This window comes from Lissotriton helveticus, chromosome 12 (genome assembly GCF_964261635.1).
Source record: "Lissotriton helveticus chromosome 12, aLisHel1.1, whole genome shotgun sequence".
Taxonomy (NCBI): Eukaryota; Metazoa; Chordata; class Amphibia; order Caudata; family Salamandridae; genus Lissotriton; species Lissotriton helveticus.
This window is the reverse complement of record NC_136073.1, coordinates 211,790,628-211,808,135: the sequence shown is the minus strand read 5'-3', so window position 1 is coordinate 211,808,135 and position 17,508 is coordinate 211,790,628. Positions and strand designations below refer to the sequence as shown.

General features: G+C 47.2%; 1 protein-coding gene across 1 annotated transcript in view; it reads left to right on the top strand.

Moving 5' to 3' along the window:
• USP10 (ubiquitin specific peptidase 10) overlaps positions 1–17,508 on the top strand; it is a 414,101-nt gene that overhangs the window by 320,669 nt on the left and 75,924 nt on the right. Inside the window, exon 11 of the mRNA XM_078669861.1 lies at positions 6,831–6,996. Within this exon, the coding sequence (XP_078525987.1) occupies positions 6,831–6,996 (166 nt within the window). The remainder of the gene's footprint in view (positions 1–6,830; positions 6,997–17,508) is intronic.

Here is a 17,508-nt window from a genome sequence, read left to right as displayed (position 1 = left end):
TGCTGCCGATACTTCTGGCACTGTATTTTTCTGCTGCTGTTAGTCATCTTGCGCTTGTGAGTCGCTTGCACCAATGGCCCATCTGAGCCCTCCTAGCTCTCTGTGCCTGTGGCAGCAACTAGACATGCTCCATAGCTGAGTGGACACCTGGTACTGGTGTGTAAGGGACAAAGAGACATGCCACGTTCATATCTGCAGAATCACCTATATAGTGGTGGTTGGTAGTGGCAATGTAGGGGGTAGGGCCTCCTGTGTCAGGCTTTCCGCCATGGAAAGCTGCCAGACACATGCCCACTATACTTTAACATCTACGCTATGCACTAGCATCACCATCTGACCACCGCAACCACCCCCCAGTCAGGCTTAGGACATGGAACTGTATGGGAGATCCCGCAGTGAATGAAAAATGTAAGCTCCAACCGTCCAGTTCATCACATTACTCCACTACTACGTTTCCCCCTCTTGCTTGCGAACATACCAGTGCCAAAGCGCTGCCACTGCTTGTTCTAATTGAGATAAATGGGTCTTGTTCATGGACTAATAAAAACACACAAATAACAATTTCCCCTGGAAATTTGTACTGGTGTTCACCCTTCTCTAATCGACTATGGCGAAAAAGCAATGTGCTCCCCCTTAGATGTACAATGCAATCTGCCAGTCAGTTAATTGCTAATCTGTTGTAAACAGGCTATACACAACTAACACTTCAACGCTGAATGTATGAAAGAGGAGGGCCAAACGCCATGAATGTGATCTGGGATCGCAGCTGTGACCCCTGGCTTGCCCCTTGCGACCCATGGTACTGCATTTGTGACCCCTGGCCTCAGAGGTGTCAAAATGAATATATGATTATACCACGATTTCAGTTACCACGCATGGCTTTACCACGCGAATTTTACCTCGCAAGTGGCTTTACCACGCTGGTATTTACAACGTAGCATTTTACTACGCGTTGCAACGTCTTACCTTCACGTCTTTCTCCACGAGCCCTTACTTCCATCCTCCTTTGAAACAAGCGTCAAAACACGTATACCAAAATAAAAAAAGGACTGCTTTTTTGACGTACACGGCACGTCTTTGGGGGAGGCTCTTTCCTCTTTCTTTTAAATTTATGTTCGTTTTTTTGTTAAAGTAACCTGCTTGTTATTTTTGGGGGGGGAGACCCCCCCCAGCCCCCCTCCGAGCCCCCCCCTCCCTCTGCCCCCCCATGCCCACGCAGATCGACTTGAAGGAATACCACGTCTCCCCCCTAGCCCGTGGTAAAGACGTCGTGGAAGGTACCCTGCGTGGAAGGCACCCTGCGTGGTAAGTGTCACGTGGTAAACGTGAGTAGTGGTAATGCCTTCGTGGTAAATGATGTTTCCCGTCAAAATATGTGCCTAGAGCACAGGAGTAGGTTGTCCTTATGGACGTTAGTGTGGGCGCCACAGATTTTTTTCTGCCATTATTACACTGATAGTGAATACAGTTCACTATTTGTGTATTTGAAATTAAGTACAATTAACTGGAGTGGGACCTTCCTGGCGGCTGAGGTAAGTTAATGAAAAACTACTTTTAAATGTATGATGTGTGTGTTTGCGAGAGTGTATTGATGTGAAAGCAAGTGTATGTATTTGGGACTGTATGTATTAGTGTGTGTTAGTGAGGCAGTAACAGATAATGATTGTCTGACATTGAAGGTCAGTAAAAATTAATTAGGAAGAGTAACTGCAAGCGAGTGTGAGCATGAATGAGCGAGTGTTACAGGTTGTGAGAATCAGTGAGTGAGAATGAATGACTGCTAGTGAGCAAGAAAAGTTTGAGCGAGAGTGCAAGTGAGTGAGAAACATGATTCAATCAGAATAAGTGAATTTGACTAACACGGAGTATGAATGAGTGGGACTTAGTCAATGCTTGATAATAAGTAAGTGGAAGTTAGGGAGGTCAGATTAAGATCCGGTGCAAGAGTGAGTGGCAATGATGGAAAGTTGGTAAAAATTAATTAGTGTGAGTGACAAAGTGTTTTAGTGAATGTCAGTGAAAATGTTGTATTAGGCTTATGAGCCTGCTGATTGCCCTGGCATAGTGAAGGTAATTCTTGTCTTATGGAGGCATCCACTGGCATACTTGAGGAAATTCTTGGCATCTTGAATAGGATGATATCCCTCAGCCCTGCCCCGAACGACACACGCTTCCTCACTACCCACCGAACCCTGAAGAGCATGATAGTCCAAGCTTCTACATCCCATGGCATGTTCCCTTCCACTTCCCCAGACAAGGAATCCACTTGGCTGGATAGTTGGGGTAAGAAAAGTTTTTCTTCCACCAGCCTTGCATTGTGGTTGGTGAACACTGCATGCTTATTGGGCCGTTATTCCCACACTCTGTGGGAAACAGTTGCGCAAGGGCTGCCAAAGGTTCCGGAGGAGTCCTGGGATGTCCTTTCCCAATCAGTATCAGATGGGAGAGACACAGCAAAGTTCTCCATTAGGTGTGGTTTGGACACGACTGACTCTCTGGGCAGATCAAGTTCATCGACCGTGACTATTAGGCGCTACGCCTGACTGTGAACATCTAGCTTTTCAATATCCAGACCTCTCTCATGGACACTTGCCCTTTGATGGCACTTGTCTCTTCGGAGACTAGGCAGACACCACCCTGGAGTGCTTTAAAGACTCATGGGCTGCAGCCAAGTCCCTGGGCCTCTCAGATGCAGCACATCCCCAGTCTGCCTTTCACCCCTTTCGTGGCTAAAGGAGTTTTCAGCAGCTCCACCCATATCCCAGCCACTCAGCAGCGCATGTTCCACAATCCGTGCGCACCAGAGGGCGCGGTTTCGGTCTGATTTACATGGATTGGGCTTCCAGAGGTTCGGTCAAGCCACCACCCCCTCCTGGCAGCTTTAGCCCCCAAACCCTCCTAGTCTTGCCCTTCCAGACCATGGGTGTCCAGTTGGTGGCAGGATCAGCCGTCACCTCGACCACTGGCAATCTGTCACATTGGACAGATGGGTTCTCCAGATAATCCAAAGGGGCTACTCGCTCCCCTTCGGGACCACTCCTCCCTTCATGCCGCCATCCTACGACTGGCTGACATAGGATCATTTGTTTTTGCTCCAGGAGGAATTCATGACTCTTGGCCAAGGGAGCCATAGAGGGGGTTTCCAGCTCCAGAAGTGGGCTATTTTTGTTCCTGCTACTTTCTTGTTCCAAAAGAGGACAAGGGCCTTCATCCTGTCCTAGACCTACAAGACCTCTATCACTTCCTCAAAAAGGAAAAATTCAAGATTATCTCATTTAGCACAGGCCCTGTCTGCCCTGGACCCTGGAGACTGGATGGTAGTGTTGGACTTGCAGGACACCTATTTTCACATTCCTGTTCTGCACACTACCGGCTGTACCAGCAATTTACAGTAGGCCATAAGCATTTTCAGTCAACGTGCTTCCTTTTGGCCTTACTAGCGCCCCTCGGGTGTTCACAAAGGTGATGCCGGTGGTCGCAGCTCATCTGTGCAGACCAGGGGTGCCAGTCTTCCCATGTCTCAATGACTGGCTGCTCAAAGAAAGCTCACCCCAGGCTATCATCTCCCACCTCCAGACTGAGAACCTTCTGCATTTGTTGGGGTTTGAGGTTCACTATCAACATGCCGGATTCACACTGGACTCCCTCTCAGACACTCCCTTTCATTGGAGCCGTTCTGGACGCAGTGCAGTTTTGGGCTTATCCTCCTGAGCGGCAAGTCTAGGATATTCAGGCTGTGAATCTGATGTTTCAGCCTCTATCCTTGTTTTTGGTGAAGATGATTGAGTCTCCTGGGCCTCTTGGCCTCCTTCATCTTGCTAGTGTCACGTGCCAGATGGCATATGCAGGCTCTGCAGTGAGGCCTGAGTACCCGTGAGCGCAGCATCAGTGGAATTTATCCGGCATGGTCCAGATCTGAGGGAACTGCCTGAGACCTTCAGTGGTGGCTAACTAACCGAGATTGGGTCAGTGGCAGACCCCTCTCCCTTCCCAGATCTCACAGTAGTGACAGTTGCTTCTCTTCTGGGATGGGGCGGCCATCTGGTAGAGGTGGAGATCAGAGGACTGGTCTTTGGTGGAATCCGGACTGGACATCAACATGCATGAGCTCCAAGCGATCTGACAGGCATTGAAAGCCTTCCTACCCTCCATCAAAGGAAGACTAGTTCAAGTGAGAACAGACCACACGGCCACCATGTGGAACTATAACTAACAATGTGGAGTGGGGTTGTCGACTCTTTGTCAAGAGGCTGTGCATCTCTGTGCATTGCTGGAGCAGCAGGGCATATCCCTAGAGGTTCGACACCAGGCAGGTTCCCTGAATGCCAGGGCGGACAAACTCAGTCGTTGATGCCTAGTGAATCATGAGTGGCAATTCCATCCGGAGGTGGTCCAAGGTATATTTCAGCAATGGGGAGAGCCTTGGTTGGATCTGTTCACCTCTGCAGTGAACGCACAATGTCAGCAGTTTTGCACGCTGGAGTTTCCAAGGCGACTCTCGCACAGAGACTCTTTTTACCTCCTACCCAGAGTTCCCAAGAAGAACTGGGCCCAAGTCATCCTTGTGGATCTGGACTGCGCACAGTCTGATATCACAAGCTTCTGTAAATGAGCATCGATCCTCCAATCAGGCTGTCGCTTTGGGCCGAGCTCCTGTCGCTACAGCAAGGGAGGGTCCGCCATCTGAACCTGTCAACTCTGCGCCTTCTTGTGTGGAGATTGGTCGGCATCAGTTGATCGCTTTCGACCTGCCCGAAGTCTCCAGTGTTATTCTGGCAGCCAGATGTCCCTCCACTAAGACGGTATACGCCAGCCGGTGGAAGAAATTTGTAATACATTCTGCAGAAAAGTCTATTGACACACGTTCTGCTTCCCTTTCTGATATTTTGCTTTTTATTTTGACCCTTGTTCAGTAGGGCTCTGCTCTGGGCACCTTGAAAGGGTATATTTCGTCTTTGTATGCCTTCGTGAGGTCACCAGAGCAACCCTTCTTATTTAGATTGCCCATTGTACATAGCTTCCCAAAAGGGCTCTGTACATATGTTCCCACCTGCCCCTTTCATTATGCCTTAGTGGACCTTAATTTTGTTCACACTTTGCTAATGTGCGCTCCTTTCCAGCCCCTGCATAATTGGCCCCCCACCGGCTTCTCACCATCACAACAGCATTGTTAGTGCCAATTACATCTGCTTGGAGGGTGAGGGAGCTTGCATTCTTTATCGTTCAAGCCCCCCTTTCTGACAATATTCCCTGTCAAGTTGGTGCTTTGTACTAGGGCCTCTTTCATTCCATTTGTGGTTAACACCATTCCATGTGGGGCAATCTGTCACATTGCCCACTTTCTATGCTCCTCCGTATCCCTCTAAAGAAGTGGAGCGGCTCCACTGTCTGGACCCCAAAAGAGCATTGTCGTTCTAACTTGCCTGCATTAGAGAGTTAAGGGAGGATGACCAACTCTTCGTAGGGTACGTTGAATCAAAGAAGGATTGGACGGTGCAGAAGAGAACCATCCCACGATGTGTCGTCCTCTGCATCAAGATATACTACGCTCTGGCAAAGAAGCCGCCTCCTGAAGACTTACAGGCTCATTCCACTAGAGCTAAGGCTGCTTCCAATGCACTGAAAGGTGGAGTCCCAGTCCTTGAAATCTGTCAGGCGACAAAGTGGCCATCCCTGCACACGTTTACCAAGCTTAACTCCTTAAACAGTTTAGCCAGCAGGAACAGCCTGTTTGGCCATTCAGTCCTGCAGGACTTAGTCTGAAAATTGTCTGCAGTCCCATCTTCAGGGACGGTATTGCTTAAGTATCTTTTCAAAGGTAAGGAACCTGAGGCTAGATGCCTTGATCAGATGGACATGTTACTGACCTTCGGTTATGCCTTATGTGGTAGGCATGATCTAGCTGCAAATTCCTTACAGGCCCACCCATCCTCCCTGTTCTGTGGACAAGTTTCTAGGGTCAGTGCTGTTTCCGTTCAGTGCCCTAGTTTCTTGAAAACACACCAATGTCTTCTCTTCATGGCTCCGATTTTCTGACCTGGAAAGTTGTGAAAAGTAACTGACGTCCATGTGCCGAGTTGCCGCCTATATAGGTGATGCGGACATCACTTCCGATGCAGTCGAGGTCAATGACTTCACACAGTCGACTGATGCCACCTACCTTCACGCAGGGGTATTGCTCGAAGAAAAATCATCCAGATTCAGTCTGACATCTTGGAAATCCACAGGTAAAAAATCTGCAGCTAGATCATGTCTCTACCAGAGAAGACGTTACCGAAGGTAAGTAACTTGTCCGACGCTCTGGCTGCAAGTTTGTAGGGGTTCTCAGAAGTTCACAGTCAGATCTGAAGAGGGTTGGGAGGGTCTAGAACCAGTGTTCTGGGCACATTGAGTATGCAAGAGTGTGGCCCCCGATCTGTGTTCATGTGTGCTTCACAATATTATTGCTTTTTTCATGTATCACAATATTATTGCTTTTTTCATGTATATATGGTCTTATTGATCTCTCATTGTGCATCGACTTCTCATCAATAATAATCTCGCTCATTTGGTTCTTCTATATGTTGATATGTTAAGATTGTGTTTCAAGAGTTAGGACATTTTATTTCCTTGTTTTTTTAGGCTACATGCAACTACAAATATTAAAGATCAGTCACAGTAGATTGTGAACACTGATTTATGGGCCAGTGTTGCCATAGCAGATGTTAATGTCAGATGTTTTTCAATCTTCTAGTTGGAAATGGTCCCAAAGAATGGCTATGGATCAGACGGGCTTGTCATTTTGGAAGCAGTATATGAGTGTTTTCTCTCACAGTTTGTTCTTCCCACAGGTCTGTGGTCTACCAACAGAGCTCAAAGGAGTCTGCCACTCTGCAGCCTTTCTTCACCCTGCAGCTGGATATCCAGTCCGACAAGATCCGAACAGTGCAGGATGCCCTGGAAAGCTTAGTGGCAAGAGAGTCTGTTCAAGGATATACCACAAAAGCCAAGCAAGAGGTATGTCCTACGCACTCAAACTGTTTCCTGTCCTGAAAGTGCTTGCGGGAAGTTATTCTTTTGCATTTTTAGACTGTGTCAGTAACCTGGCTGCAGCAATAAGTGTTGCTTTTTGAAATCGCATGACATCAATCTGATTTTAATGATTTAACCCGTTTACTGCTTCAAACGTTCAGCACCAGTGCTGAACGTGCGAAGAAACGGGTGCGGCCGCGTCGACCAACGGACGTGCGCAGCAGTGGCAAGGTAGTGCTCGCGACGACCGTTGGCCGACGGCAGCACTAAAGGGGTTAAGAATGGAGTGTGTGATCACTGGATCGAAAATTAACCTGCAAATCACTTACAGGAAATAGGATATGCCAATTTTTGGCCTTTTGTTTCAACAGTAGAGTAAGCACTGCAAAAAAGAAGGCAGAGAGTGTTTTACGGTTTACTGTTGTCATACACTCGAGATGGACAGGAAGTGGGTGTATTTCTAGAGGCAGGTGGAAAGTGTGGTTGAAGGACGTCCACCCATCACATATCTGCAAAAGTTTGTGATTTGTAGACCATGTTTACTTGTAAAATAATAAGAGCCAGGGCTCTCGTCAGGAGACCACTGCAGCTTGTTACACACACAGCCCCTGCTATGCTGCCAGCGATAGAAACAACACAAGTGCTAACCATCACACTCCTACAAGTGTGACTATTCGGACTATTTCAGGCCCCCAAAGCTATAAGAATTGCTAGAAATGCAGGTAATAGTCATTTTAATGTTTATTGAATGAATAATTACCTGTTGTTGTGGTCATCTCCAAATTAGCCAGACAGCTCCACCTTGTGGCAGCTGTCACAAGTGCTGGAGTTGAGAATTAAGACCCGGTTCGGGCACCTGAAAACACAGCTCAAATTAAGCACTGGTTGCAAATCACCCCTCCCGCTGATGAGGGAGTGACAACTTGCAGCTTATTTCACCAATTGAAGTTGATGACCTCAACTGAATCATACTATATCAGGAGTTTTCTGTACAAGTAATTCACTGTGCAACATAACTGTGCAGTTTATATTTCATTTAAAAGCTGCACTCACAAGCAAGGCTGGTGTGTAGGAATTCAGCCTCACAGCATAGAAGGAAGCATGGTATACGGTCAAAACCAGAGTCTTGTCCCTAGTTTCTCTGAGACAGGTCAGGTCCTTCCTCCAATACTCACTCAGAATAATCTATGGCTGTACATGTGAAGTTAATGGATAGATGTGAAACCTACTCAGATTGCCAAATATATTATCTCACATGAGTTCCTGGTTTTAAATTCCCTTGAAATATATGCCCCTCCCTTCAAACACCTCAAGAAATTGAGGGATAAAGTGGTATGCTTACAGAAATCCTACCAATGTAATTAAAAATGATAGGTTACAGTCAGCCCACAAAAGGGCAGCCTATTTCAGTGGTGCAATAGATTACTGGGGAGCAGGGTTTGAGGGCTGCAGGAGCAGTTGTTTGTTTGCCGGTCGGTGCCTAAGATACCACTTCCCCCAAAGTGCATCAACAAGTTAAATATGTGCTGTGGTTATTACCGCACTTTCATTTCCTAGTCTGCCACTTATGTGGCATGGCAGTGCTTTTCGGTTGTCCGGGGGATATCTGTCCGGTGGTTTCTAAGCTTCTGCCATTGACCAGAGTCAGATTTAGTTTGTGGAGCTTTGCATTGAGATGAGTGAATGATTATTTGTCTCTAAATGTTCAAGTTTTGGCTTTACAATAACCCATTGTTTTTACCTTTCAGTACCAAGTACTTACCCTCTAAAATTAGCATGGGGTGTGTTGTGGATGAATTACTGACCATGAAACCCTAAGTCCATGGAGGACCTGGCCTGGCATTTTGGGCTGGACTGCTCCCATGAGGAGCAGGGTCAAGACTAATTTGCATATAGCTGAATCCAAACTTGGGTGGCATAGTGAGCAAAAGAACGATGGATTAAACCCAGATCTCTTGACTGGGGGTGAGTGGTTAAAAAGTTTCAGCACTCCATCCATCATCTTGTTTTGCTTGCCCAAGCTTAGCAAGGCTTTAAAAATTATTTACGTGCCACTATGCCTAACTACCAAGTAAGGTGACAGAGACATAGATGCTGGTGCCTCCTGTGCCCTGGGACCTCTCTAGTGATGTGTAGATGCATGGCCCGAACACTGCATTTTTCTAGATGGAAGCATTGTTTTATCTCAAAATGAGTATGAGGTGCCATTTTGTAAGTTTCCCTCAAACTTGCAGCAGCCCTAGGGTCCTGCACCTCCTACAATCCGTAGCTGTGTTGGAAAGATGTCATTCACACCTTCTAAATGTGTCATGCCAATTAACTGCTCCTGAACACACCTCTTAACTTATCCAGTATTGGGGTATCTTTCATAGATTCAAATGCCTGAATCATTCCCCGTCGCCGAGGCGGGAGTCCCACGGTATATAAAAAAGCAGTGCCAAAGGTAAATTATAGTAGTAGGCCTAAGAGAAAAGCCCGAGGCCTAAACTGTAGTAGCCTATCTACCTCATTATGCCAAAAGGACCACAGATTTTGTCCCAACCAATCAGCTTACAACACCCTCTAGAACCCTCTCTGCAGAGCCAGTTCTCCTCAGATTTTCACCGCATGTCCTTTGTGAAGGAAGTCTCCCTGAGCTCTGCTCAGTTTCTTCAGCTTTTACTTCTTTTTGGTTCAACCTGGATCATACTTCATTTCTCTGACCCTATTAAGGTAGTAATATATTGGCAGAAAACTAGGTAATAGACTACGAAATATGTCTAACCTTTTCCTCAATCACTCTCACGTTCTGAGAGATGAGGCTATTATTGGGACTACAGAGACTTTTATCTGCCAATTCTGATGAAGAAAACGACGATTCCTTCACCTCATAGGAGAGGTCAAAGGGAAAAGTCGCGCCAGGAGCCTCCAGAGGGCGCGCGCATAAAGCCATAAAGACTCACCTCGAGTCTTTATAAGGCATTTCTCACAGAAAAAGACAATTGGAGAAAACTTCCTCAGAGGCTGATCCTACAACTCATCAGGGAAATCCTCTTAACCTGACATTAGGAGTCTAAAAACTCCATGTCTACTATTACTGCCTCTTCAATATTGACCTCATCTACGATGGTCTCATCTACAATGGCCTCATCTACGATGGTCGTCGACGACGGCCTCATCTACGACGGTCGTCGACAACGGCCTCATCTACGACGGTCGTCGACAACGTCCTCATCTACGACGGTCGTTGACAACGTCCTCATCTACGACGGTCGTCGACAACGGCCTCATCTACGACGGTCGTCGACAACGGCCTCATCTACGACGGTTGTCGTCGACAACGGCCTCATCTACGACGGTCGTCGTCGACAACGGCCTCATCTACGACGGTCGTGGACAACGGCCTCATCTACGACGGTCGTCGTCGACAACGGCCTCATCTACGACGGTCGTCGTCGACAACGGCCTCATCTACGACGGTGGTCGTCGACAACGGCCTCATCTACGACGGTCGTCGTCGACAACGGCCTCATCTACGACGGTCGTCGTCGACAACGGCCTCATCTACGACGGTCGTCGACAACGGCCTCATCTATGACGGTCGTCGTCGACGACGGCCTCATCTACGACGGTCGTCGACAACGGCCTCATCTACGACGGTCGTCGTCGACGACGGCTCATCTACGACGGTCGTCGACGACGACGGCCTCATCTACGACGGTCGTCGTCGTCGACGGCCTCATCTACGACGGTCGTCGTCGACGACGGCCTCATCTACGACGGTCGTCGATGGCGGTCTCGTCTATGATGGTCTCTTTTACAATGGCATTGCCTAGGACAGCCTCAGCTCGATCTATTATGGTCATCTACGACAATGGCCTCATCTATGTATGGCACCATGTACGAATGGCCTCAACTACATATGGCCCCATCTATGAATGGCCTCATCCACGGATGGCCATCTTACGATTCCCTCATCTATGATTGCCTCAACTACTGATGGCATCACCTATGATTGTCTCATCTATGATGGTATTGTCTGTCGTCTGACAGCCTCATCATCTATGTATGGCCTCATCTACCAATGGCCTCATCCAACAATGACCTCATCCAAGAATGGCTTCATCCACGAATGGCCTCATCCACTGATGGTCATCATAGGACTGCCTCATCTTTGATTCCCTCATCTACGGATGGCCTCACATATGATTGCCTCATCTATGATGGCATTGTCTGTGACTGTCATCTACGACAGCCTCATCTATGATGGTTGTTCATGACAGTTATCTATGACGGCGTTCCCGTCTGCAATAATCTCGCCTACATAACCATGTATACGACTGTAAAGTCTACGATGAGATAGTCTACGATGGCCTCTCTATGGCAGCATCCTGTACATAATTTAATGGAGGGGGCAGCAGCTAGATTTCAACTGCCAGTTACAGTCGAACAGACAGGATATTTCCTTCATGATTTCAAGGAAGAATCCAGGAAGATCACGAGAGTGGTACCTATAATAGACAATGTCTATTCCAGCAGGTCTTCCGCGCATAGAGAAGAAATACTGCGCACCTGCTAACAGCCCATCCTGTCTGACAGGCCACCCTTCAGCCAGATTCAGTAATTTTACAGGCTGCCCAACAACAATCTTAAAATCCCGCAACGCCTATCACCACACCGCCTAACAAGGAAGAACGTTGTCTTGACCTAATAGGCAAAAAACAAACAAAATAAATAAATAAATTCTCTACGTTGGCAGTGGCCTCTATAAGAGCTGCCAATCTTCTAACCATAATCGGCTGTTATGACCGTCAAATGTGGTCAGACATGGCGCGTTTCATTGACCTCATTCCTGAGGACCGAAGGCTGGAAGGAACGTGCCGCATCGGAAGCTATAGATTGCGTCTTGCACATCGTGAACACCAACTTCCGTCAGCTAGCAGGAGCTGCAGTGCTTAGACGTCAGGGATGGCTTAAAGCCACTACTTTCAGACCTGAGAGGCAAACCAAGATTCTAGACATGGCCTATGATGAAGAGTTTTTAGTTTGGTAAACATATTGATGAAGCCCGCTGAGCTATAAAACTGACACGGATACTGCACGATCACTAGGTACCCTTCAATACGGGCGCGGATCTTTCAGAGGAGCTAAAGGACGTGGTTTTTCATCAAGAGGAGGATACCAAAACCGACAGAATAAGCAGTATCAATCCCAGTACAGCCTTACAGCCAGACATCATACCGTCAATAGTCTACGACTAGTATCTCCCGTCAGGGTGGTCGAAAGAGATCGCAGTATCAAGGCCGAGACACTAACCGGAAGCAGTGATTTCCGTAGGGCGCCAACCATTTTACCTTCCTCACCCGTGGGCCCAAAGATTTCAGCTTTTGTTCACAAGTGGCAGGAAATTACATCAGACCAATGGGTTCTAGACCTAGTAACCAATGGCCACACCCTGGAATTCATCAAACAGCCATCTCCTACTCTGCCCAGGGTTTCCCCTCCCCCTCGTCTTCACAAGATTTTGAGTTGTTTAAACTATGGAGATTTTATGGCTTCTCTGGATATGGATGATGCGTATTTCCACATACCTATCCACCCCAAAAAGCGTAAATATCTTCGCTTTCAAGTGGCTGGCGCCCATTATAAGTTCAAAGTGCTCCCCATTTGGGCTCAAATCGGCACCAAGAACCTTCACGAAGTGCTTGGCACCAGTGGCAGCAGCATTGAGATCTTGAGCAATACAAGTATTCCCTTATCTAGATGATTGGCTGCGCAAAGGTCCTTTAGAACACGAAGCCAAGATTGCCACAGCAGAATGTACCCATCTCTTCTCTTCTCTGGGGCTGGTTCTCAACGACAGCAAATCATAATAGTAATAATAATAATCCACATTTGTAAAGCGCACAATCACCCGTGAGGGTCTCTAGGCGCTGGGGGCCGTCGGGAAGATTAAGCAAGCTATTGCCCAGAGTCACATGGTGCTGGGCTAATCTGCCGCCGGTGCCGGGGATCGAACCGTGATCCCCAGATTCCGGAGTCAGTCACCCTAGCCGCGGCGCCACACCTCTTCCCTGTTACACAGTTACCTAGTTCACAGTTAATTCTCTCCAAGTCATGTTTTTTCTCGGAGCAAGGTGAGACACGGTCCAGTGCAACGCATTCTGGTCACACGGCCGCCAGCTACGTCTTCAAAAATTGGCAAGGTTAATTTCAAAAAGGTCAGTCTCAGTCCGAATGTTTGCTTCGTTCCTGAGGATGTGCTATTCAGCGATACATCTCATACTCTTGGCACGGCTCAAAATGAGACCTCTTCAGGAGGAACTGCAACTTCAATGGCAACAAGCCATGGGTTCGTTGGACGATACCATCAAGGTCACGCTGTGTATGATAAATTCTCTGCATTTGTTTTAACGACTGATGCCTCCATGGAAGGATGGGGAGGTCATCTGCAGGTTTTGCAGATTCAAGTAAGATGGTCTTGAAGACAAAAATAACAGCAGATCAACAGGCTGGAGCTCCGCGCCATTTTTCTGTCTTTCCAAGCATTCCTCCCGAGGATTGCGGGTTCCTCTGTGCTAGTCCGGACCGACAATACCATCAGCATGTATTATATCAACAAACAAACAGGACCTAATTCAGCTCTCGCAAGAGGATCAGGAATTGTGGGCAGTGGTCACATTCCACAAGATGCCCGGAGAGACAAACACGTCAGGGGTCTCCACAATACGGCGGGCACGCTAAGCACGTCTGTCGGACTGTCACGAGTGGAAGCTGGAAAAGGAACAGGCGAACCCAGTTTTCAAGCTTGGGTCTATTCGCAACGAGAGAGAACAAGGAATGCCGATATTACGCCAGCAGGTTCCCTCAACAGGCTCAAGAGGGATGCGATGGTCAGGGATTTGCACGTACGCTTTTTCCCCAATACCATTGATTCCGAGGTGCTCCGCAAGATGAAGCTCGAAGGTTGTCATCTTATTCTGATTGCACCCCGTTGGCCAAGACAATAATGGTTCCAGGAACTTCTACTATTGTCTCAAGACAAGCCCATTCGCCTACTGCTGATGCCTACGATGTTGTCAAGAGACGGAGGCCAAGTGGTTCATCCGGACCCACAGTTTTACACTTGCACGCATGGCTCCTCATTTCTTACAGTTCAAAGACCTCAACATTTCACAGGACTGTTGTGAAATATTGGCCAAATCTCGTGCCCAAAGCACATACAAGTCTTATCGCTTCAAATGGAAGCGATTTTGCTGTTGGTGTGAGGCGAATACTATTCACTCAATTCAAGCTCCTGCAGAAAAAGTTCTCCATTATCTGCTTTCTCTAGCCATATCTGGGCTTACTTTTTCATCGGTCAAAGTACATCTTGCTGCTCTTTCCAGATTCAGGAAATGCTCAAAATGTACTTTTCTCTGCTCTTCTTCACTTGTCAAACAATTTATGAAAGGACGTTTTCGAGCCTTCCCTCCAGTGCGAGCACCCTCTCCAGACTGGGAACTCAACACAGTGCTAGCGCAGTTAATGAACCGTCCATTTGAGCCGATACATAAAACTGATCTCATATTCCTCACTTTGAAGTTTGCCCATTTGCCCACTGGCTCTTACCTCAGAAAAAAAGGGTTAGTGATATCCAAGATTTCACTATAAAGGAACCTTTTTTACATTTTGCCTGGGTCTACGTAACCCTTTGAACAAATCCCAGGTTCATTCCGAACGTACCAACACAATTTCACTTGAACGAACCGGTAAGATTAAAAACATTCTTTCCAGATCCATCCCCTCCAGATGAAAGAGCATTACACTCGCTGGATGTTAAACACTGTTTAAAATTCTACCTACAGAAAACTAAGGATACCGGACGATCTAACCAGCTGTTCGTGGCTTATGGTCAAGCAACTCTCAGAAATCAATCAATCAATCATGCCATTTGTATAGCGCACTACTCACCCGGGAGGGTCTCAAGGCGCTTGGGGGGAGGGGTATGCTACTGCTCGAACAGCCAGGTCTTGAGTTGTTTCCTGAAGGCGAGATGGTCCTGGGTCAGCCGAAGGTGGATGGGGGAGGGAGTTCCAAGTCTTGGCAGCCAGGTAAGAGAAGGATCTTCCTCCGGCGGTGGCTCTTCGGATGCGTGGTACGGATGCGAGGGCGAGGCTGGTGGACCGTAGCTGGCGGGTGGGCGTGTAGAAGGTCAGGCGGTCGTTGAGGTAGTTGGGGCCCAGGTCGTGGAGAGACTTGTGTGCGTGGGTGAGGAGCCGGAACGTGATCCTCTTGTCGACGGGGAGCCAGTGCAGGTTCCTCAGGTGGCTGGAGATGTGGCTGCGTCGGGGGACATCCAGGATGAGTCGGGCGGAGGCGTTCTGGATGCGCTGGAGTCTTTTCTGTAGCTTGGCTGTGGTTCCGGCGTAGAGGGCGTTTCCGTAGTCCAGTCGGCTGGTGACGAGTGCCTGGGTGACAGTCTTCCTGGTCTCGGTCGGGATCCAGCGGAAGATCTTGCGAAGCATACGCAGGGTGTTGAAGCACGATGAGGAGACGGCGTTGACTTGTCTGGTCATCGAGAGGGAGGGGTCCAGGATGAAGCCCAGGTTGCGTGCGTGGTCGGTTGGCTTGGGTGCGGTGCCCAGGGCTGGGGGCCACCAGGAGTCGTCCCAGGCGGAGGGCGAAGATCCCAGGCGGAGGGCGAAGATCCCAGGATGAGGACTTCCGTCTTGTCCGAGTTCAGTTTCAGGCGGCTGTCCTTCATCCACATCAAATGCTGTAGCAAAGGCAACAATAGCCAGATGGATGGCATCTACTATTAATTTCTGCCATGGCAAGGCTAACAAACCTTTGCAGAGGGAAGTCCAAGCTCATTCGACAAGAACAGTACCAACGTCGACAGCTTTGTTTGCTGGAGTATCTCCGGAAAATATATGTTGTGCTGCGACATGAAAAAATATCCACATGTTCACTAAGTATTACTGTCTTCAATCTTCGCATCAAGAAGATGCAGCGGTTGGACAGGCAGTACTACGCCATCTCTTTCATTAAGATCAGACTAGAGTGCTTTTGACCCTTTATGGGTTATTCCATTCTCTAATATCCATGCAAATATACAGATTTGTATGTCTGCAAGATTTTAAATATTTGTGTATATATATAATACTTGGATATAGCTTTGCTTTCTTCAAGACTGCATTTAAAAAAAAAAAAGATGTTTTTTCAAACTCTGAGGATGCTATTTGGGAGTATATGAACCAGTGTCTCCCACCATCCGCAAACGACAGTATATGGTTATTCTGCTTGCTACTCTGATTCAGGCATGTGAATCTATGAAAGATACCCCAATACTGGATAAGAAAACAAGTTACTTACCTGTAACTTCAGTTATCCAGTATTGGTATCTTTCATAGATTCACATGCACCCACCCTCCTCCCCGGAGAGTCAGTTCTCTAATTTTGGGATACTCATTTCCCACTTGTGCTAACGAAAATCTGAGGAGAACTGGCTCTGCAGAGAGGGTTCTAGAGGGTGCTGTAAGCTGATTGGTTGGGAAAAATCTTTGGTCCTTTTGGCATAATGAGGTAGATAGGCTACTACAGTTTAGGCCTCAGGCCTTTCTCTTAGGCCTACTACTATAATTTATCTTTGGCACTGCTTTTTTATATACCGTGGGACTCCAGCCTCGGCGACGGGGAATGATTCAGGCATGTGAATCTATGAAAGATACCAATACTGGATAACTGAAGTTACAGGTAAGTAACTTGTTTTCTTCACCGCTCCACTCTGTGTACAGAGCCCTGATCTGGCACAATACTTACCTTGAGGGATCTGGGGGGGGAGGAGGCATTCAAAACACACTCGCCATACACACCTTGGTGGTTGTGCATAGTGCGCATCTGTGACCCAGTAGGGGATAGGAATGCTGTCTGGTAAGGTTGCATGAACACACTTTGAAGTTCTACGTGGCATGTACCAGCCATTTATGGTGCTTTTCATGCCCCAAGCTTTTCAGGTCATGCCTAACTCTAGACTGGCTGAAACATTGGCCTGTGGCATACTGTTCATGCATTTTCAGTTTTGATTTTGGTGCCATCTTATTCCATGTTCCCCTAAGGCCTTGCAAAAAGTTTGCTATGACCCGATTTTGAGATACAGGCCTTGATGGTTGCAGACTCAGTATACCTCCAACTGTTTTTTGTCTTTTCAGTGGCGACGAAGATGGGATTTATTGTATTCCTTAATTTAGTTTTCCACCTTCATTTTATAATGTATTTTGTTGTTTCGTTATTATATGTTATTTGGGACAATATATAATATATAAACTTCTTTATTCGGCTTGTTCACAAAGAAAAACCATAAAAGACACAGTGCATTTTACATACATATACATTTAAAAAAGAACAATCTCAGGAAGATTCATAATAAGAGCAAGTTTAAAAGAGGAAAATTATTTAGAACTATTTCATTTCATAAGGTTAGAAGATAATGAATTATAAATGTTGTCTATGCTTCATAATACATTTTAAAAAGTG